Source organism: Halyomorpha halys, unplaced genomic scaffold (genome assembly GCF_000696795.3).
Source record: "Halyomorpha halys isolate HHAL.00 unplaced genomic scaffold, Hhal_1.1 Scaffold801.1, whole genome shotgun sequence".
NCBI classification, from domain to species: Eukaryota; Metazoa; Arthropoda; class Insecta; order Hemiptera; family Pentatomidae; genus Halyomorpha; species Halyomorpha halys.
The window spans coordinates 489,209-514,085 of NW_027107017.1; the positions used below are offsets into that span (position 1 = coordinate 489,209).

At 30.2% G+C, this 24,877-nt stretch overlaps 1 protein-coding gene across 1 annotated transcript in view; it reads right to left on the minus strand.

Annotated features, from left to right (window-relative positions):
• The window catches only part of LOC106686257 (dynein beta chain, ciliary), a gene marked incomplete in the record, with an annotated part of 143,984 nt that overhangs the window by 61,929 nt on the left and 57,178 nt on the right, over window positions 1-24,877 (minus strand). The window contains 10 exon segments of the mRNA XM_067045368.1: window positions 1,245-1,471; window positions 3,877-4,101; window positions 7,245-7,490; window positions 9,126-9,274; window positions 10,626-10,749; window positions 15,913-16,078; window positions 19,508-19,674; window positions 20,816-21,038; window positions 21,575-21,744; window positions 23,102-23,296. Of these exon segments, the coding sequence (XP_066901469.1) occupies window positions 1,245-1,471; window positions 3,877-4,101; window positions 7,245-7,490; window positions 9,126-9,274; window positions 10,626-10,749; window positions 15,913-16,078; window positions 19,508-19,674; window positions 20,816-21,038; window positions 21,575-21,744; window positions 23,102-23,296 (1,892 nt within the window).

Sequence of the window (24,877 nt, forward strand, 5' to 3'; positions counted from 1 at the left end):
TAGTCATAGGTGACGAAAAATGTGTCCACTACGATAAACCAAAGAGGAGAAAATCATGGTAACCACCTTCATGCTTCAACATTGACAGCCAAATAAAATATTCATGAAAAAAGCTCATGCTATTAATTTGGTGGGATAAGTTTGGGGTCATTTATTATGAGTTTCTTAAACCGAGCAAAACCATCACAAGGGATCTCTACTGAACAAATAAGAGTTACCTGAGTAATCATGGAAAACCATTACTACTCCATAAACGACAAAATCATTCTCCTACATGATAATGCAAGTCCGCATATTGCAGCACTGGTCAAATTTAACAGTGCTCTTTATATCAGATGAGGAAACCAAAAATTGGGTCGATTAGTGGATAGCCTCAAAAGATGAAGAATTCTTCTGATATAGTATCCAAATGCAGCCAGAACAATGGAAAAAGATAGTAGCTATTGAAAGATAAAACTTTGAATGATACGTGATGTACCATTCTTTCACAATAAATTTTTAATTTTTGAAAGAAAATAGCGTAAACTTATTTGTACCCCTATACCACCACCGAACTAGGATGCTTGACACAAACTGATTTGATCCATTTTGACCTACTAGTCCTTAAGGTGTATTTTTTAAGGAAAACAGGAAGAATATGAATATGTTTCACACCCATTGGATAACGGGCCTCACAAATGCCCGGGGAGGCTCTGAGTGAGTATTATGTAATTATATGCTTGAAAAAATCCCGGATAGAGCCGGGGACTCGAACTCTTAACTTTTGGGTTGGCAGACAGGTGCGTTACCATGCTACTACCGTCAAAAATTGTATTAGTTTTATTAATAGTACTGAACAACATTTTTTTAATAAATCTTTATGATAATCATTATGAGAAAATATTCTATGACTAAGAATTACACTTCCCCTCTTCATACCATCTCTACTTGAATCCAATCTACAATCCTCCTCTTCAATTTTAAATCATAATCTCAAAATTATGAAAAAGGATTTCATATTTCAATAGAACCTTAGATTACTAATTGCATTATAAAAATATTCCAAAAATATTGCTGTATCATCATGTCATTATAATGCTGCCCATCAGAGGATGCAGATGTCAATTGTACTTAATGGGTAATAAACACATGAATAATTAACAACAATAGAGACAAGAAGGTATTGAAAAATATAATTTAAAGTTTTTGTAAGAAACAGTATTCTAAACAAGTTGCTAAATTAAATAAAAAATCTGTAAACTAACTTGCAAACTCGCTCCGGAAAATTGCTATTTGCCAAAATATCAAGAAGAACAGCAACAGAAAGGAAATAGAACCGTGGGTAAGCCATACGTTTTGTTTCCAAATACTGAGACATAGCTTTCTCACATTTGATCAAATCCTTTTGAATCGCATTTAAATTTTCTAGTAAGTTTGGTCGAGTAGCCCCCTCAATTACTTTGGGAAATTGTGCTAGATCGTGTAACATACCCTGAAAAGTTCAGTTCATATAAATATATATATATTATATAGTTATATATAAAGATAATGAATCATCTATATTTATTATAAAAATAGCATGAAATATGGAATTACCTCATTGAAGGCTTCCAAACCAAAACTTTACCAAACAGAAAAAAAGAGCAGTAGAAAATTGTGAAAAAAACTTTCACTTATCAACCTACTTTGGGTTTAAATTAATCCTTGCTTGTTTCAAAACAGCAATTTCTTTATTATTCATGAGGGAAATACTTCCCTCTCCTATATTTCTCTTTATAAATAAGGGAAAGAAAAAAACTTATTATTATTTATAGATTAGGTAAAGTATAAACCTGACTATTGTTAGAGCAGCCATGGAAAGAAAAGAAATATATTTATTTATAAATTTGGTTTTTATGTGTCTTTCTTCCTGACCTTCTATGAATTTATATGTTAAATATTAATTTCTCTAAAATATATTTGGCTTTACAACAGTATATTATACATCTATAGAAGGTACTACTCCTATTTCTGGAAATTTATTTCAACCTGAGAAAATATTCACCTTCAGTTAATTATCAAATTGTTTCATAGTTTACATTTTATCAATGTTTAACCTTACTAATGTCAGAGGTGTCTCTAATGACCCCCTCAGCTCTTTTTCTAGGGAAAACTTATGAAAATAACCCCACAGTAATTCGAGTCGCTCAATTACTTTTTCACAAAGCTATCTTGAACTACATGAATAGGTTTCCATTAAATTTACTGGGACATTACATTACACTTCCTTTTTTCCAAATAAAAACATGGTTGGGTCCCTCCAAGACCCCCATTGTATTTGCCATATATGGGTTTGCGTGGAATTATTTAGATTTACCGTGATTGTTTATGTTCAGCAAACATTTCCTAAAAGTAATACTAATAAGTGAATTATATTTATCAGAGGGCGCTTGTAGAAATGGGAAAATTCAACTTGAGAGACAGGGGATCAGGAATTTCCTGACAGGCTCCTGTGGACAAAACTGAAATGTATGCCTATATAGGCGGCTTGGATATGTGAAATCCAAACCTGCGATGTATAGGATGAAAGTATGGGTGATGTTTGTCAATTATGCACCTGCATAAGAAAGGGAGTAGTAAGCACAAATGACAAAATGGTCAGTGAATATACTTGTAAGAGACAAACCAGCAGATGTTCAATGGTTTTGTTCTATGGGAAAATATTCACTCTGAGTGGAAACGAGGGTACTTACAAAAATGGCGTTTGTAGATAGTTATTTCTCTACCAACAATTAGAGAGCAATATTTGGAAATTTGTGTCTTAAGGATGAATCAGATCAAGAAACAGAAAAAACTGATATGAATTATTCTTAAAATTACATTCACTGTAAAACAAAAATTCCCCATCCCATTAGAAATTTCAGTGAGATGTACTCCAAAAGAACTAGAGGACAGAAAATTGACAATAACCTCATAACATTGACCACATGCCACTGTTAATACCCAGTAAAAATTAAATCAAAATTCCAAAAATTATAGAGATTATGGAGGTGAACATGTCTAGAGTGATACCCTTTATTTATGAAATATGTATGTCGTAAAAAGAAGTATTTTGAATATGAGTTTTCAGGTTCCCTGAATCCAAATGACCAAAGTTGAGGTTAGGGGTGTCAACATGTGTATACAAGGGCCCTGTTTCATAATAAAGTACAAACTAATACTATTAGTCTTGTCGATTTAACTTAATACAATTACACTGACTTGTACAATAGTAACTTTTACTTTAATACTTTTTAATTCCTGTAATATCACTAATAGTCCTCCCTATTATGAAAAAATAAGTATTAGTGTAATTAACAGGTTGTTTTTATACTTATATTTTGAACTAATGCTATTAGCTTTCATTATGAAACAGGGCTCTGTTCTTATCCATGGTTAAGTAAAAGTAAAAAATTAAAAATGGTCAAGCAAACACCCTTTAACCACTTCATATGGATTTATCCACATATTTATTTCTTATATTATCCTATATACCTTTCTCATGGTATATATTAGGCTACTATTAGCAACTTCTTATCCACAAGTAACTCTTGGTTAGAATTAATATTTTAAACTTTCACAATTATTCCATCACCTACTCAAGTTATCTAATGGGCAATACTCAATAGAAACTGTGCCAACAAGAGTAGGGTCATAGCCAAGAGATCGCCCACCTTGGAAGAGTTCCTTGACACTATTGCTCATCTACTGTTAGAGGCTCTATCCATTGTTGCTGCACAAGCCAACTTGGATATTCCCACTCTAGATATATTTATTTTCTTTAGAGGAACAGTGCTTATCATATAAGATATAAATTGTTTATAATTATTAATAATAATAATCAATAATTGGAAAATATTAAAAATAAATACAATTTACCTTAAAAGCTTTGTCAGTATTATCAAATCTCTTGGTATCTTCAGGTAATTGACGTCTTATATCATCAGATCCAATAAAAATAGCTTCCAGATAACTCCAAGTTCTTTGTACTTCATTCCAAGTATTAATAACTTGATCTGCCATTGAAAGTTTTTTCTGCCATGATGAAACTTCTTCGAAGAAATGTTCGACAAACTTGGAACTGAGCATGTTTTGAAGGTTTACCTGTAAGATTCATTTATACATTAGCCAACACACCCTATGGCATTTGAGGCATAGTTTGGATTTTTTAAATTATAATTAAATGTATTTCAATTATAAAGAATAAATAATCAGTTATTTATGATTAACCCGAACAAAATTTTAGAGATTTTTTTATTTTCCAAACATAGATTTATTGAAAGTAATACTTTGATTGATGTTGACGTAATTACATCTCAGATATATAGAGTTAGACAAAATTATAAATTTGAATTTTACATGATAACTAAGCACAGAGGTAGGGAATGAATATTGCATTCATCAGCAATCAGTAGAGTAGCATTACAGGTTAATTTATTCCAGGATATAAAGGAAGCCTACTTATTAAGTATAAGTATAATTTCAATGTTTCAAGGAACATAAATTAAGGGGTAAATGAGGTTTGACAAACCCAATCAACGTTCAGTTCTAATAATAATAACTCCATTCATAATATCCATGAATGGTCTTTGGGGTGCCTATAGATGTGCTAAGAGAGGCTCAACAGTCAGTTCTCTTAGATACACGTATAGTGCGAAAGGTTTCAAATATTTGGAAAAAAAAAAATAAACAAAATATGAAGGTGGTTAGACTTCTAGGTTCCCCATCACAGATACTCAACCCGCAATAGCGAGAAAAACTTACCATAATAATAATAATAATAATAAGACCACGCAAGAGTGGGTCCACCATCCCATATCATCCAAATCCAGACTTTATTTATCCAGGAAAGAAGGAGGACGAGAACTCATAAATATAGAAGAAGCAGAAATTATCCCTATGACAATATTTTCATTCAAAAACCACTTGTGTTTATCAGGCAATTGTTACAATGGATTATGGTCTGACTGCACTGAACCTGAGCAAAGCGGATGAACCGAACCGGCAGAATGGAAAAGCAAGTCTCTGCATGGGAGATTCTATAATCAACTGAACGAAGCCTCCATAGACAAAGAAAGATCAGTTGAATGGTTAAAAGCTGGAAGGCTATTCTCCGAGACAGAGGGATTTGTGATTGCTATTCAATATCAAGTGATTGCCACCAGATCATATAGGAAGCATGTGCTAAAAGACGCATCAGCACTGGATAAGTGTCGATTATGCTCGGTGGCGCTGAATCAATACAACACATCACAGGTGGAAGTAGAGTGTTGGCTGGTACTGAATATTTAGAAAGGCACAACAATGTGGCCAAGATTTTTTATCAGGCCTTGACGATAAAGTACAAGTTAATTGATGATAAGAGCCCATACTACAAGTACCACCCAAATAGACTCCTCCAAAAAGGTCCTCTCAAGCTCTTATTGGGATAAATCAATAATTATGAACCATACATTACGCCATAATAAACCAGATATCCTCCATATAGATCTAAGAAAAAAGAAAGCAGAACTTATTTATGTCGGAATCCCAAATGATAATAATATAAGCTCTACTGTGGGAGAAAACTAAGGAAATATCAGGAATTTTGTAGCCCACCTTTTTTTCCCGCAATATCCGACTTAATGGGAACAGAGCCGTACAAAACTACAATGAGCTAAGGCAATATGCTAGGTATATACCCCTCATAATTTTTATCTGATTATTACCATGGGTCATTCCTATTTTCAGCTTAGTCACCCAGCCTGTCATCAAATTTGTGAGTAGTTTGCTTACTTTAGTTTGAAGTTTATATATTTCCAATACTTTGAGCAGCCAACTGTGTGTGATACAGAATCGAAATATAGTCAGAATATTCGGATTGTAAATTCAGCCCATCCTTCTTTGGAAGCAAATAAGTTACACCGCCTTGGAACCTTCTGGGGGAGCCTGCTTGCCATATAGTACATCCTGTGGAAGCCATTGGCCAGTAATTGGTGCAAACTCCGAAACATTTTAATCCAGTAATTCCTAATTCCATCAGAGCCTGGAGCCCTCCAATTTTTCATTGTTGCTGACTGTTTCCATTACATCGTTTACAGAAATAGTTACCTCAGCATTCTCGAAGCTTCACATTTCCTCTTCTATCCAAGAGGTATTTTCGTTGTGGCAAGTTGATTTTTACCACACTCCTCCAATTATTATCTTTTTCGGTTTTTCTTGCTATTGCGGGTTGAGTATCTGAGGTGGGGGACCTAGAAGTCCAACCACCTTCATATTTTGTTTATTTACTTATTTTTTCAAATATTTGAAACCTTTTGCACAATAAGTGCCGTGTCTAAGAGAACCGACTGTTGAGGCTCTCTTAGCACATCAATAGGCACTCCCAAACCATTCATGCCTGCCACTGATATATGTGCTAAGAGATATATATGCTATTGATAGATGTGCTAAGAGAGGCTCAACAGTCAGTTCTCTTAGCATAGCACGTATAGTGCAAAAATTTTCAAGTATTTGAATCAAAGGAAAAATAAATAAAAATATGAAGGTGTTTGGACTTCTAGGTCCCTCATCTCAGATACTCAACCCACAATAGTGAGAAAACCGAACCATAATAATATTTTTTATTTATTCTAGTACATTTTTTCCAATTGTTATTGGTAATGTTTTTTTCAGTTAATCTGATTACTTGGTCATATTCCAAATTTATTGTGGAACTCCATAGCCGGTTTTAGATAAATTGATCATTTCACAAATAATTATTTCATCAATCATGAAATAACTTCATTTCAGGGCATAATCATAAGATAAATAACCTCAAAAATAATATTTGCAAGTTATTAAACAATTTATTTTTCAAATATTATTTCATATAAATTTTGCTCAGGTCTCCTCTGAGTAAAGATAAATAGAAAATCTTATTCATAAAAATCAGATCTTATTCATTAGTAACTTAAAAACATGTTATATGAGATTTAACATCTCTTTGTTTCTAATTATTGGTGTATCAAGTGATCTATTTATTAAAATTTATCAGTGAAAACTTGGTAGACTGCAAAGTATTTTCAATTCATAAACTAGTGTTCTTTTTTACCTAACTTGGAAATGGTTAGGTGACCACTTTAGCTGCATAGTGAAATAAAGATTTATAAGCATTTATAGTTTACTCAAAATTTTAAGTAATGTTGAGATTAGTTCATAATTATTTAGAAAAAAAAAATAAAGGATACAGAGAATAGTGGAAAAAGTTACAAATCAAAACATGGTACCTGGTCACTTTCAAGCTGTTCAATGAGTGTATCAGAAACCCTCAGGACAGCAATGCCAGTACGTTCATGAGATTCCCATTCAAACTCAACATTAGCCCATGTCTCTTCTAATTCTCGAAGAGTCTTTTCCATAGCTTGCTCTTTAACAGACTTGTCGACAATGGTTTTAACTTCTTCTTCATACTTATACAGATTTAACTCAAGAAGGTCTTTCAGTGTGGTTTCATCATCAATTACAAACTTAACCTAGATTGTCATAAGGTTATATTAGGCATGCAATTTAATTTTGTAAAAAGTAAAGAGAAAGATTATAGAAATACAAATTAAACATAACAACTTTTTAAATGATAAAAATTCTAATATACTTCGAAAATATTTGTGAAAGAATGCATTGCTTTTCAAATTATTTATCAGAATTTATCTTCTGAACTGTACCAGAACCCTGAGGAACCTAAATAAATGCCTCAGGGAAACAATTGAGCACATCATAATATATGTCTAAAAGGGTTAAATGTGAAAAAATAAAAAATTGATAAAGAAATTTCAAGTGATAATGCAGAAACATAAGTATATTAAATTGATGAGTTTGTCCAAGAAGATGAAGTACTTCACCCAGAATAATAAATAAATAAATGGAAATGGAACAAATAAATAAATAATGAAAATAAATAAATGGTCTGGGTGTGGTCAAATAAAAACTCAAATAGTGATAAAATATTATAATTGAGCCAACGTTTTGTTTCATTACGCCCACCTTGCAGGGCTTTCTCAGAGCTATTAGACCAAAGTCAGAGCCAGAGGTAATATATTATTTAGAAAGGGGGAAGTAAATTTAATTATTATGAATTTCCCATAACGATAAGTAAACGTTTTTCAAGTTAAGAATCTGATTTTTATCCTTAAAAAATGGTATATGAAACTAATGATCAGAACCAGTAAGTATTTTAGCAGTAAACGTACGATTCTACTTGAAAAACGGATTTATGAAGTGAATACTAATTACCAAGAGGTAAACTATCCAGCTTTAAGACTATTTAAAGAATTGATGACATTAAAAGAAAATTATCGATGGAAATTCTTTATGGTAAAGTGTCTTAAAAATAAAAAACTAATATACAACTAACATTCTAGACATTTAAATTTCTAATTCTATTTCTATCTTCTAGACCTAAAAAGCCATGCAGTCTACACTGAAGCAGCTAATCAAACCTTATAATGTTGTATGGTTTCTTGATAATATTTCTGAAGAGTAACCTGTAAGAATAATACCAATAATAACCACTATTTTCATAATAGTCAGTTTCTCCCAAAGTTTCAAGCATACAATCTGGCAACAATAAATCACAACATCCAGGTATGACCCACTACTATAAACCAGCAGTTCCAAAACTCCTAGTCAAGATCACTTATCAAAACCGCTGCCTTTAAACCTCATATGTAGAAACGTAAGGGAAAAAAATAAGTAGAAATAAATCTATAAGAACTGAAAAAATATTTGCAATACATTTATTTCCTTGACTGCCACAGGTAATCTATCGAGAAAAAGATTTTGGGCTATTACTTAAGATCTATATTTTACCCCGAGTCGAAAAAAAGGGATTAAAAAGTTTTTTTTTAACCACTAATACAAAGGATTTTTTGTTCTCTAGCATGAAGATAATTTTTAATAAAAGTCTGTTGGGTATATTTGTATTAATTAATAGTTCATAATATACTCTTTCACCACTTTATCAATGTATCAAGAAAAATAAAATTTCATGTAGTACAATTAAGTATTAGAGAGGTATTTTAAGAATTAGTAAATGAAAATTCTGAATATTGAAAAGTAAATTTTGTAGTAAGAATTGATATATAAAAGAGTAGAACTTATAAATAGCATACCTCAGTAGCCACCATTAGTTCATGCCAATGGCGTTCTTTGATGGCAGGGTTTTGAAGTTCCGTAATGGCTCTCAAAGCTGTCAGCAAATTCTTTATTGCAGATTCCAACTCAAGGTAAATATCCCAATTCCTCATGTCTCTATCCAAAGCTATTGTACCATAATTAATTAATTTTAACTTTATTAAATTGTTCAGTTTAAAAGATAAAAATATCTTCATTATATTTTCTTAAGGTACCCATGTACCTGGTGCAATTTACAATGCCCAAAAAACTATACACTTGATGTTATTTGTAAAAATATTAAATTATTTTTTTTTTAATCTTAGTGTCAATAGCTATATAACAGGGTTGCATTGCAATACCCTAAAATAAGAAACACTTAATTTATTCAGTAAAAAAGTTAGATTTGCAAGTCTATAGCATACAAACATACATGTATTCATTTTTATATAGATAGATTATATTCTTTAAACTTTGGAGTATTTTGGTACAGAGTTCTTTCTAGAAAGCTTCAGTGATTTTTTGTCCACTAAATTAAAGCTACTCTAGGACTACAACATCTCTCTCTGCTGTTCTCCTAAATTTTAATTCGTGAATTAAATTAGTCCAGTAACTTTAAGCCATACATGTAGTATGTCCTGAGGTGAGGGAAGAAGATAGTTTACCAGAATATCATAAATAATTCAAGTGAATTAAAGAGAAATAAAATACAATTAAAAGACAATTTGTCCACCCATTCATAACAGGTTTAATAAAAATGATTCAGAAAAACAATTGCATTGATAACGAAACCTTATGAAAAATAAATTCGCAAATATTATATATCGTCCGTATTAGTATCAGATGGGGGGAACAACTCCAGCTAATAGGCCTTCTGGTCCTTTTTGCCAACCCTTGGCAGCTATCCGAGTTGCCACTGCATAATAGCCAAGATGAGAGTGTCATGATTCATTTCTCGGGACCACCAAGAAACAAATATTAACTCCCCTAGGTGGGAATCAAACCCACAACATTAGGAACCAGATACTCTGGAACCTATGCCCCAATCTGCATGACCGTCACGTCTCTTATTATATATCATAGAATGAACTATGAAGCTATAGCTTATTAATTTAAAATGATTAAAATTTTAAAATATAAACATAAAAAACTAAAATTAAATCTGTACCACTACAACCCATGAAGGGTCAGAGGTTCAGTACTTTGTAAGGGAGTTCTTACTAGACCAACGGTAGTACAAGGGGGTGATTTGGTCAGAATCACGCTCGACTGCCAGATTTTTACACAATAATTTTTTTAATTCACTTCATTTCATTTCATTACCACCCTCAGAGGTGTAAGACCATATTTGTTTACTGCTGCCATATGTATTCTGACCATACAATCAACATTCTAGATAATTATCTTTACAACTATGTCATTTAATTTGATTCATTTAAAATTAAAATAATGACAGAAAATATTGTGAATTGATGAAAAAATAAATAAATAAAGCATACTTCTTATTTCTTTAGCAAATTTTTTCAACTCCATATCCATGCTCTCTGAGTCTATTGTCTTCCATTTAGTATTTTCCCAGGTATTTATCATGGAAAGCACCATAACTATATAATCCCAATTTACCTGTAAAAAGGAAAGATAATGTTCAGGAGTTAAAAGAACAGATATCCAACAGAATATATATTTTTTTATTAATTTAGAAATTTACATCAAATATGTTCCAACCAGATGACAACATCTATTGATCAGTGCCAAAATAGCATATAAAAATGATAGACATAAGTAAAATTTGTTAATTTATTAGGGTGTTATGGAGGCTACTACAATTTATAAGCTAGATCAGTACCATATGAATTGATCTCTAATGATAAAACTAATAATCAAATTAAAAATTATTAAAATGACAATAAAGTAAATAAAATAATTATAAAAAAATAAATTAAATTAAAAATAATAATACAAATAACTGAAAGGACTTTGAAGTGAATAATAAAGCTGAAAATTTACAATTAGTGAATTAATATAATAATCAGAATAAAACAAGATGATTCAGAATACAATGAAAACAAGGATCCAATAATAGCTAAATAGATTTAGATTTTATTTTATTTGTGAAAGACAAAGTTTTGTACAAATTCATAAAACAATACCTGAGTCTAGTGCTCCATTACAAAAACAATGAACAAAAGATAAAACAAGAGCTCCATTATAAAACAATAAGAAAAAAATAAAACAAACGGGATAATACAAAACTGTTAACATAATATTCGGTACTGCATTATATTAAACTTAAAACAATGAGAATTATTTTAAATAAACAAAAACGTAATATGAGTACTATTAGATATTAATTGAATTCGAAAACTATTTACATACTACTATTTATATGGCACTTATAAAATCAAACTTATTACATATTGTTACAATATAAATGTAGAGTTTGTTCAATTTGACTTAGTGAAGTGAAGTGATAGTGATCAATGTTCAATATTTTTTTGATGTTTTGTTGGTCACAAGATACAGTGATAGTGATCAATGTTCAATATTTTTTTGATGTTTTGTTGGTCACAAGATACAGGTAGGTGGCTTTAAGATATATTGTCTATTTTATTTAAAATTAATAACTAAATAAATAATATCTATAACTAAGCATACACATACATAGCTAAATGATGTGTCACATCGTTGGGTATAGAAGAACGTTTTTCTTTTTTTTGTAACTCCAAGTTATTGCCACAAGACCTGAATGTTTAGGCTCAGTCCATTTTCCACACCAATGTCATGATCATTTGGCATTTCTCTCATTTCTGTCAGCAAGCCACCTCTTATTCTTGCAAAACTAGTAACATAATCAGTATACATCTGCCTTGGTCTGGCCTTCATCAACCATTTGATCTTCCTTTCATTTTCATTCTATACACATGAGCACACCATTTCAGATGGTACTGCTCCCCCATCTCTCCAACTGATGAGACCCTGAGGTTATCCAATCTACTTCCATTACGAATTCGGTTTCTTTGGATTTTCCCCTGGATCCTCAGTAATTTCATCTCTGATATCATCACTTTATTGGCAAAGTGATCAAGGAATGTCCAACTCCCGGCTCCATAGAATAAAACTGGTAGGAATACTGTTCTAAATATGCGGAACTTGGTCTTTTGCTTATTTTCTTCATTCCTATGACATTGTAGCGGATTTGGGAGTATTTACCATTCGATTTTTTCATTATATTAAGTTCCTCGTGATTCACTTTCCCATATTTGCTAATTATTGTTCCCAGGTAATTATAAACATCCATAAATTGGAGAGGTATCCCATTACAGGTTAACACTCTCTCTTCATTACCCCTTCCAACAGGCATAACTTTGCTTTTTCTCAGCAATAATGTCCATCCCTCTCAACTGAAACTTCTCACACCATTCATTTAATACTACCTGTAGTTTCTGCTTCTAACACTACCTCATCCAAATATATAAAAGCTTGTGTTCTAATATCCTACCATTACTCTCGATGTTCTCTTATTGCAGACCTTCCATACTTCATCCCTAAATGATGAATCCCTAAATGAATGATCCAAAATGATGACAAGAGTGGGCTGAGGCTGTCTCCCTACTAAGAACCCTTATGAAACCTAAAAGTTTTTGATTTATGCCCATTCAGATTAAATTATTTAATTGTAGAAAATAAAATAAAAATAGAAACATATTTTAATTAAAGCAAGGAGGCTGTTTTAACTTGAAAATTAAAAAAAAAAAGGTTTTGCTTATTAAAGCTTTTTAAGGAAAATGCTATACTTAAATCCAAATGTGAGTCCAGGAATTTTATTTAAAACTTGTCAATTAAAAAAAATTAAATACTTTTTCTTTACCATTAGTCTTCATTATACCAAAACTTTGCCTTCCGAATTGCTAATAGATGTGAGCTTGTGTTTTTTAGTGCTGATTCGTAGTTATATAATAATAAATTAAACAAAAGAATGGATGAAAGTGTTATGTGACATTTTAGGAAAACGAAGGATTTTCACTAGGAAAACTACTCTAAATACTCCTTTCTACTTAGCATCTCATTTAATTGTTCTAAACCTTTAATTTCATTAGTTTTCAGAAGTTGAAAATTGAGTTTTTTAGTCTAAAATGGAAATAAAAACTCACTAAACTCAATATTTTGCATATTCATATGTTTTTTAATTTATGAATTTAACAAAACATAAAATTTTGTAATAAGGAGGATTAAGCCAAACTGAATCATAAATTTGAATTATTTTTCAGATAATCTCATATTAACATTAATTTCAAAAATTGAATTTAACATAAAAATACCTTTATTTTCCCTATTGGTAAGTGGAAAAATTAAGGATGTTGCACCAGCATTCAATTAGGAGAATTAAAAATTTAAATAAGAAAGTAGAAATAACAAATTTTCAAAGATTTTAAGTTTTGGGGAATATCAAACATCTATTTTGATGAAAATCCAATTCCTTTCTGTTTTAAACAATGAATGAAAAATCTTTAACTTTTTTCTATGCAACCTTATATACAATTATACACAAATTTCTAAACATTTAACACACATCAGCTGCTGTGAATGAAATCTTTTAAATCCTTTTGCCACTGATATTGGCCCTTGCAAATGAGTGGTAGCTATGAAATTAATATCAGATGCCAGAGTTCAAAATGGGTTTCAAGCATAGTGATATCACTAATTGGACTATATAGTACCGTCTTCATTCATTCATGCCTTCTCATGACCTGGCAACTGTAGGATCCATTTCCGGTATTTAATGTCATTTATAAGATGTTGGTTTTGTTTCCCCTCTTCATTTTACAAAACTTTTCATTTAAGCAACATAATGCTTCAATATTAAGAACCGATTCTTGAATATAGCTAAATGATATTTTACATCTATAGTAAAGTAAAATCAAAATATGTTAATTGTCGCTATGAACAGTAAAAGGACATTGAAAGTTGGACAGTAAAATATTGAAATTTTGAAAAATAAAGAAAAAATAGTTAATATCAATGGAATAAAGAAAATATTATTATTTGGTGTATATAATATTATAATATTATTAATATATTATTAATTTGTCATAATTTTTAATTAGATTTTTTTTTTTTTTTTATGATTTATGAATAATTTCTTTAAAATACAAGGATATTAGATATTTAATTAGCGTTGTATAGATAATAACATTAATTTGGTTAATTTTAAGTCACATAAACATTTTGTGATTTCAAATCGTAAATTTAAATATGTGAATTAATGCTATTTTGAACTAGTTTTTTTTAATGATACTGGAACAATGTCATCCATTACAAACCACAATATGGTAGTCAGCATTCGTTTGATAGTATATACCGTCCGCAAGGGTTTATAAAACTTAATATTTTATGTTTATGAAGTGAATTCAGTTTTTAAAGACTCAAAAATTAATTAACACTTATTTTTTAATATAACACAGTAAAATAGTGATAATAAACTTTAAAACAGAACTAAATTTGAACAGATCAAGTTTGGTTAACAGAAGATGTTCAGTTCATCACCAGCTCTTGGAATGAGTGCATGTATAATCAGCTGTAAGTAAAATATCATTTAAATATGCCAGAAGTCATTTTGGTCAAATTAAATATATATTAAAAATTGAGCTTAGTAACTTTGCTAGTATAAGTGGACTGTAGATTAACGAAACAAATCATAAATAGTGATCATTAACTTTAAAAGTAATAATTTTTATATAAATTAATCAAAATTGTAAAGTGAAAATTCATTCAGAAGAGTCAAGAAAGAAGTCAACTCAACAGATATGGATTTAGAATGGAATACCCAAAACAAGCATTTAATGAATTTTCTAAAAATTTAATATTTCGTAATTTTAATTTTTAAATTAGGTTTGTTATCTTATTTAAATTTTAAGTTATTCTTATTATATATCGAAATTACAATTATATAGTAACATATGTTTTTCTCTATATTCAAAGTATTTCTGAAATCAAATAGCCAGTTTAGCTAAATAATTAAAAATTGAAAATTCATTTTAATTTTATTGTTTATGGTTGTATTATTTTGAAAATAATAAAAACTTGTAGTCTGATCCATTTTTATTTTTAATTGTTTAAATAAACCATCATATAAAATATTAGAATTGAAATATAGTTAAAGTTGAACAAAAAAATCGATTAATTTTGAAATTGATTTTTTATTAATCAATTAAATTTTAATATTTTAAATAACGTCAATTAATTTGAAATTAAATGAAAAGGAAATAGATAATTTAACATTTGGTTATTATTATTTTTATTGAGAAGACAAATCATTATAAAGCATGAACAATCTAAGAAAATAACACAGCAACAGAATATCAAACTATAAGGCATAAACCAAAGAACTATTTTCTCTAATAAGCTTCTTTAAAAATTTGCAAAATTGAGATCCTGAATTTATTATAAAATTTCTTTTTATAATAATTTGCTTAAGCTGTTGTAACTTTTAACTCTAAAAAAAAACTTTACACCATTTTAAAAAATTAAAATTAATACTTAATTAATTTATTGTAAGGGTTATTCATGCACCTCAAAAATAATAGCTCAAGACTTCCTGTCAGCATCAGACCCTGGCACCCAAAAAAGCTGCTAACTTGCTAAAAACTAACACTATAAAAATAATTTAAAATTCTTACAACTTTTCAGTTGTCTAAATAAATTATTCAAAACTCTTTGACATGTCAATTTTCAACTTTTAAAAATATGTATATCAATATCTAACTATAAATATAAAATTTTACTAACTTTAACCAAGTACAATTGCTTTCTGAGATTTGCAACAAGTGTGATTTCAGCAACAGGCACCTCAAACAAAGCAGCTTGATCGCACAAATTCTGCTGCATCTTTTCTAAGTCGCCTATTTCTATGTCACATTTATTTATTTCTTCATATGGTTCAGGGCAGTCCCATCTAGAATTATTAAAATAAATCATATCATGTTGAAATTATAATAGTAAAACTTTATTATATAGATTATATTTCCAAATATAAACATAAGATAAGTAGAATTAGATACAACAATTACAAGAAATTTCAATGTGAGAAAGAAAGATGTATTTCTAACAAATGATGTTTTTACTTATATGAATTAAGTTCTAAAAAAGAATGATTGTGCTAGCCTGTGCATTGGAAGATCAAATATACAATAACTTCCCTTTTCTGTGAATAAATTTTTCACACATGTTTGCAATATAAATACAAACTAACACTACTAGTCTTGAAGTGTCTACTTGGTACAATTTTTTTTTTATGATAACAAAGAAAAAATTACATGTTTTTTATATAATCGAAAGTATAGGTAAAATATTAGGTCTTTACAGTCATTATCAAGAGATTTTAAAATAAGTGAACATGCGCACTCCTTTCTAACATTAGGTTAAGCCTTAAATTATAAAGTTCCTGAGAAAATTGTTTGTTTTATTATGTAAAAGTTCAATCTCTGAAAAAACAATGTCACTACATATAACAATTAGAAACTTCTAAAAACTGACATTGGTTGTCATTGCAGAAAAAATTTTCCTTTAATATGCTCAAAGCTCTTGTCACATGGTTGATAATGTCCTTCTGACACCAATAAAACACAAATAAGGTCAAAATTAATATAGTTAGATCAGTGTTTTGAGAGGGGTGCCTCAGGGTGGGCCCTTATCACCTTCGCTGTTCAATTTAGCCATTGATCATTTATACCATGAGGTCTGTGATCAGTATTTTTCAAACAAATTTGGATACTTTAGAAGTGAACAAGAGAGTGTGGTCCTCACAGGGTTTGTGGATGATCAGAAAGTCATGGCGCAGGACAGGGGTTCAACAGAAAGAATTATAAATAGTGTCCAGAGGCTGCTCGTGGAGATGGGTCTGGCTATAAATACACAGAAAAGTGTGGGTATAATTATGAACAAAGGAGAGTTTAGGTCAAAGAAGCTCTCCCTTAAGAATTCAGATGTCATCCAAAAGCAGACGACACCATAAAATATCAGGGATACACATTCTTGGGAGAGCTAATATTCAATGAGGAGGCAGCGTCAAAATTATATACTAACCTCAATAAATTAGTGAGCTCATGCTTGCTCAAGCCTGAGCAAAAGAACATCATCGTTAATCAGTAATTGTTCCTGGGCTTCATTTAGCCTCTCCAGACTGTGCCCCTTACATAAGATACGTCCTGCGATTTTGGAGGGTATTGATACCAATATCCACAGGAGTATTAAGGCCATCAGCAGGCCTGACACCTCTTTGGCGATGTTATACGCACCCAGGAGGTATCAAGGACTGAGTCTGATCCCATACCAATGGGAGGCTCCTCTGCAGCATTGGTCCATTGCCCAGCGACTGTCGAATGTTCCAGATGCCCTATTCCAGTTTATATATAATTACGAATACGAAATCGCTACATATGCTGAAAGACTGGGTGTAGATCAAGGATACCAAAGTGTGAGAGCTATATGGGACAACCACTGCGAGAGAATGCCTTCGAAAAATGGGACAAGTGCAGATGGCAGGGAATCGATGTTCATCATTACAAAGAGACCCCGAGAGCTAATATATTGTAATATGCTCTTTTTGAGTAAATAATATATTTTGATGTATAAAGGGTTTATGATATGTTTTATTTTATGTATAATTTTAATATTGCTATTTGTTATTTTAAATTATAAAGCAAGCTAACCAGTTTTCTTTGTCTAAAAGAAATACGTTGTATTCCAAACAAAGCCAAGATGGCGGTAAGTTGAATCAAGGCCACATTGAGCAGATCCAAATATCATAAAAGCTATTTTAACTTGTCCCCTCATAATTGAAATAAAAATGTAATAATTTTAAAATATTAAAAATAAAATAAAAAGAATCTTGATTCTCTTTATAATTTCTTTCAAATATTAAAGATACTTTGGGTTCAAATTAAAGAACACTAATATCAAATGGATAATAGAATTATATTTAAACTTTTATAATATAAAAAGAAAGACTCTTAATTTTATTATTTAAAAAGAGAGAGAGAGACTCTTAATCTCAGGGCGTGTGGTTGCTAGACAATCAGAATACAGATACAATAATCTCTCTTAATTTAAATTAAAATCTATTTTATACATGTATCTATTTTTACGTATACAAAACTAAACAAGCTCACGATCTTCCTTTCGTTGATTCCTGGTGTCTTCTTTTTTCTTTTGTTCTGGCGTCCTCTTCTTGCCAGACAGAATTTCATGAGGATCTCTTCATCTTGGCTCTATCCTTCCACCTCTCTCCTCACACGAAGACTGTCCCTCCAAAAAACCAAACCTGCCTTGAGGTTACATGTAAACATCGCTTGTCACACAATAGTTAGGGATTTTTCCAAATGATTTACTTTCTGAATATTATTCATTAGCACTATTTCTTGATTTCTATTTTTCCTTTAATTTTCTATATTTTCAATTATGAGGGGACAAGTTAAAATAGCTTTTATGATGTTTGGATCTGCTCAATGTGGCCTTGATTCAACGTACCGCCATCTTGGCTTTGTTTGGAATACAACGTATTTTTTTTAGACAAAGAAAACTGGTTAGCTTGCTTTATAATTTAAAATAACAAATAGCAATATTAAAATTATACATAAAATAAAACATATCATAAACCCTTTATACATCAAAATATATTATTTACTCAAAAAGAGCATATTACAATATATATGTGTGTGAGAAGCAGGTAATCTGGGGGTTAGAATGGGCAAACGCACTAAAACTAAATATAAATTGTGCACCCCTGCATGGAGTCCCAGGAGCCAGTAGAAAGCAGGGAGAAGTTGGGTCCCTCTGTTGCAAATGCGGCAGAGTCTGAAACACGAGTCCACATACTGGGAAAATGCCCCAAAAACTCCCTCCTCGTAACACCCCGATTCCACAGGATCAAAGACAAATTAAAGAAGTTCCTCAGAAAAAAATACTTCACCTGCTTTGACAAAGTTTATTGCATTGACACCAATAGATCCATGAGATACAGGGATATTGTTGCATTCCCTAAATCTGGAGGTACATATCTGGTCTTGGACCCGAATGTGAGATATGAGAATAATGACCTTGATCAGGCGGGGGGAGTGGAAAGGGAAAAGAAGGAAATATATGAAAAATGTGTCCCTTTCCTTAAAGAAAAATTCTGTGAGACCTTCAGAGAGAGGGTTCACTGTGAGTGGCCTCTGGTTTGGATCTCGCGGAACAATACCAAATTAGAAAAGCAATTTAAATTTTATGACAATTTCAATTGAAGTGCTCACAAAATGACAATGTTTGGTTTATTTTATTATTCGAACCAAAAAACAATATATGCTGTAATTTATCATTTTATAGGAAGAAGAGGATAACTTACTTGAAAAATTCCTTATTTTTAAATTTCTCCATAAATAAATTTTGTCGAATATCAAAGAATGAAAGCCTCTTTCTAATGGTATTGGATTCCTCTTGCATAAGAGGCCCTGCTTGAGTTTTAACCAAGGTTGCTTGTATTTTCAAATCTGCCCAACGGGTTGGCAACTCCTGTTAATTTGAAAAGAAATACATCTAAATCATCAAAATTATTCTAAACATGAGATTTATAAATATAATTATTCATCCGATAACAAAACATATTACACAAATGAAGATTGGGGTACATTAGAGGATATTTATTGTTTCATTGCAAAAGAAATTTATATTAATATAAGATAACTGGAAACTTTCTAGCTACACCTAAACTTATCTTATTTATAGCATTATCATTTCTAAACAATTTTATCAGACTATACATATTAGCTCCTCTCTATACTTATTTTTAATTTTATGTGTTTTCACTATATTTTTGCAATAGTCCTGATATGAAGATAGATGATAGATGAAGGTTATATCTTTGGGTCAAGAAGTGAAAAAAGAAAAAATTCTTTAATTTGGCTGCTATATCACTTTTCTTTCCTGATTCCCAATTAGGAAAAAATATATTTTTTAATGAGAAGATGGATGGGGGTGCAGTTAGCAAAGAACACAAATAAGTGAAAACTTATTCATTAGTGCCAAAGTTTTGGCCAGGATTTCAGACCTTCATCAGAGCTAAGAACAAAAACAAGATAACAATCATAATCAATAAAAAGAAATACAAAATGAATAGAAACATAAGAAGATAATATCCTCATAATATTACACAGTACATTTTCTTCAATTCTGTTTATGTACCTAAATTATTTTTTATCTTCATATGTTTAATGACATTTGATAGCCTTCTCCAAGTTTTAACATAATTTGTAAACCATTTAAATTCATATATTCCACCTATCGATTATCAGATTATTATTTTATAACATAAATTTAAATATATTATTATCTTTTTATAAGTAATACATAGTTTAAATTAATTCAACTACCAATTAATTGAATTTTTAATTTCTTACCTAATATATGTTACCTATACCTATTATGTATAATATAGTAGAAACCCAGAATGTATTAAGTGGACTAGATTTGACGGAAACTAAAAAAAAAAAAATGGACTGAAACTAAGTTATTATAGGGACTTTTTATAGGGGTTATTATAGGGACCAAATAATACCTGGTATAGCTTTTTTAAGATTTAATTTGTACAATGGAATAGTTTTCTTTAAAGACTTTATGTAAAATTAAATTCCAAAATAATAAAATATATTATTACCTTAAGCAAGGAATAAGTGTTTTCAGGGAAGTCCACACCATACTGTTTAAGGAGGTTCATAATATTTGATATTTCATCAAACATTTCATCAGTCTCTACAGTTCTATCCCTGATATTGAACAAATAGCCCATGACAGTTACAAGGCCTTCATAATCACCTTTTACAAGTGGTATACTCATCCCCTCGCTTGCTCTATTAATGAACTCATCTAATTCGACCAATCTACAATATTAAATCAAACAATTTTATAAGCTAAAGTATCACAGAGTTATGGAATGTATCTACTGACTTATCATCAATACATTTATGGCTTATTTATAGTGGTGCTAAGTATATTTCCACAAACTTCACAAAAAATACAATTAAATGTGCTCTCTTACGAAAATTCATTGAAAAGTTGTGATTTTCCTGAAAAAGGGAACCTCCAATTGTATTGTTTTTAAAGTCAGTGGAAATTTAGTTAATACCACTGTGAAGTAAGCTATCGATATAATATATAAAAAAATTATGGAAGCTATAAAGTGCAGCTTAATTATATTACATTGTAAATTAGGAAATGCATAATATAATTAGGAACAGTGATTATATTTTCATTGTTTGAAAATCCCACTTCACAAACATTCTACTTCAAAGATCAATCCGGTCCTATACTAGTTCTGATCTTCAACTGGCTTAGTTATATATTTACATAATATTTTTTAATCCTGTTAATTATATAATACATGAAGGAATCTACATATGAAAACAACTTTTCTTACCTCTCAACAACCATATTATATAAGTGATCTTTAAATAAAGAGTCCCATTGTTTATTTTCATTTAATACATGTTCTTTAAAACTAGTGAGATCACACTTAAGCCATGTATCTATGAAATCATAATCTGGTATCGCCATTAATTCTTTCTCAAGTTCTTCATAAATGTCAATCTATAAAGGATATTTAATTTTAGAATAGCTCTAACAAAATAAATCTGTTAAGCCTAAAATAAAACTGTAAGTAAAATCTGATGCTGTGCATTGTAAATTTCATCTGATAATTCTTGAGTAGACTATCAAAAGTTTTACTAATTTAAGACCATTCATTAAAACTGTGAAGTTTTAGTGAATCACTTAAATAGAATAAAACAAAAATTTATGAAGTTGATATAACTAAGTTTACATATTCATCAGAATCACATTCAGCCAAAACAAAACACTTTGTGTATCGCAGGAAGATAGTCCGGGTGGTGGTCAATAAAGGTATTAAAATAATAAAAGAAAACTATTTAATGTTAACCAACGTTTCGCTCCACTTTGCTGGGCTTCGTCAGGGCTAATTGAAAAACAAGATACAAACATTTTGGAATTAACAAAACATTAAATTAAAAACATTTCAAAACAATTATTGTGTTTATAAAGTATAAACAATAGAAATAATAATAACAATATAAGGAAGTATACATGTAGGTGGACTGGAAACAAGATACTAATAAATATAACCATGCTGGAGTTCTGGTGACCTGATGATGAGGGTTGAACAATAGAATTGGTTATATTTATATTAAACTTGTTTCCAGTCCACCTACATGTATACTTCCTTATATTGTTATTATTAATTCTTTTTTATACACTTTATAAACATAACAACTGTTTTGAAATGTTTCTATTTTAATAGTTTGTTAATTCTAAAATGTTTGTATCTGTTGTATTTGTTGTATGTTTGGTTTACAATAAATAGTTTTCTTTTAATATTTTGATACTTTTATTGACCGCCACCCGGACTATCTTCCTACAATCTATTTCATACGGTCAACTATCTTCTTCCAATATGAAAAACTCTTAGCAATTGTAAAGCATATTCAAGGCACTTTTTTCTTACCTTTTCAAATAATTGAGGATTGATAATCCCATTATTATTCTGAAAGTAATTAATGATATATTCTCAAAACTATATCTAAAATAGTAATTGCATAAACAAAGAACTTAGTTGGGTATATAAACCATACAAAGATCGGTCATGAGTAAATTTCCAAGAATAGATGGAGATAGTTCCAAGTGGTTTGTTCATATATATGCTACCACTCAGCCTAGGCCTATTTTACACCTCAGTACACTGCATTTTGAAAGAGTGAGTGTGGTGGGACAGTACATGAGCACATGTTAGTGTGTTTGTGGGAGGTGTGTGTGTGTGTGTGCACATTTAATAGAATTATAATTATAAAATCATAAAGTAATAACAATATAATTGAGGAACTGTTGAAGAAACATTAATAATAATTCATAAAAATAAAAATATGTAGATTACTTTGGTCTTAAACTCAGCCAGAGTTGGGGCTTTTTCTTCTAGGTATGGTTTACCTTCATCATCAACTTTTCCCTGAAGTTCTAACTCTTCTAATGCCAGAATTCGGCCATATTTTAGAAACTGCTTTAATTGTTCCTTTCTGTCATCCATCCAAAGGTATGAATACTTACAATAAAACTCAACAAATTGTCCAGCCTATACGAAATATAAAGTCAAAAATAATGGGCGGTTTAAGCATATTAAAAAAATACATTTAAAAAAGTGAAAAAAAAATTCTAAGGTAAACCAAGAAGAATGAAATAATTTGTTAAAATGATTGCCAAAATAGCAAAAAAAATACAATCAAAATTGTTCTATCAAATAGTTAATCATAATGATAAACTAATTTACTTATAATCTTAAATTCTTTCTTGAGACTGGCAATTTTCTACTAAATAATTCAAAACACTATCCAAATTATAGTCTCAAAACTTTTATTGCTTTTACACGTCCAACGTTTCGGCCAATTCGGCCATCTTCAGGGACAATCTACTTAATTCACTATGAAACATATCATTTAATCATTCCAAAAACTTCATACAGGCTATTCTGCCCAGGTCAAAACATTTATATCCAATAAGTCAAATATCCATTTAAAAATCACAGTCACAATTATTTCTCATTAACCACTATTAATACACTTTTATTACAACCTTTAACAATATATGAGTTAATGAGAAATAATTGTGACTGTGATTTTTAAATGGATATTTGACTTATTGGATATAAATGTTCTGACCTGGGCAGAATAGCCTGTATGAAGTTTTTGGAATGATTAAATGATATGTTTCATAGTGAATTAAGTAGATTGTCCCTGAAGATGGCCGAATTGGCCGAAACGTTGGACGTGTAAAAGCAATAAAAGTTTTGAGACTATAATTTGGATAGTGTTTTGAATTATTTAGTAGAAACTAATTTACTTTCATAAACACCAAATTATTTTTGCTCCTGAAACTTGCTCATTTATTAAAAAACTTATTTCTATTTCAAATGTGGAGTAAGAGGTGCTTGGGTCTGAATTTTATATATAGAAACGATTGTTTCTGTTTGAGATATGTACATTGAGTTTGAAAATTGATTTCTTATTAAAATTTTAATTTTTACTTTCATACATTTTTCTTTGAAAATTATTTCCAAAATATGGACATAACTTATATTTGGGTCTATGTAAAATTAAAGAAACACATAATTCGTGATTTCTGCCAGATATGAAAAATTCAAGTCGAATTCCCAATCTTCAAGGGACAAAAAGTTGCTGAAAACCCTTTTGACATTCAAACATTGGCACATTTAACTTTTAACTTAAGATAAAAAAAAAAAAATGAAGTTCATATTTTTAAGAACTATTTTTAAGATACAATATGGTGTATTATTTTTAGGTGAATGTGTTCAGCCATCCTAGCGGTATATCATTCCTGCAAGAGAGCTTGGCTTCCAGTACCTTCATTTCATGACTTTGCTGATCTCACAGAATAAATCTCAATCCTCTCATTTGGAATAGCAAAGAGTGATTACCAATTGGAACGAAAACTGTCCTCCCTTCCTATCCTAATTAGAGTCCATAAGAGAATCAAATTAAATAAACAAAATTATTTGTACATAAGAAGATGGTCAGGGTTGTGGTCAAAAAGGAACAAATAGTTTATAACTATTTGACCTCTACACTTAATATATATATATAGTTGACTGTAAAACTTAAGTGTAGCGGTCAAATAGTTATAAACTATTTTATATATA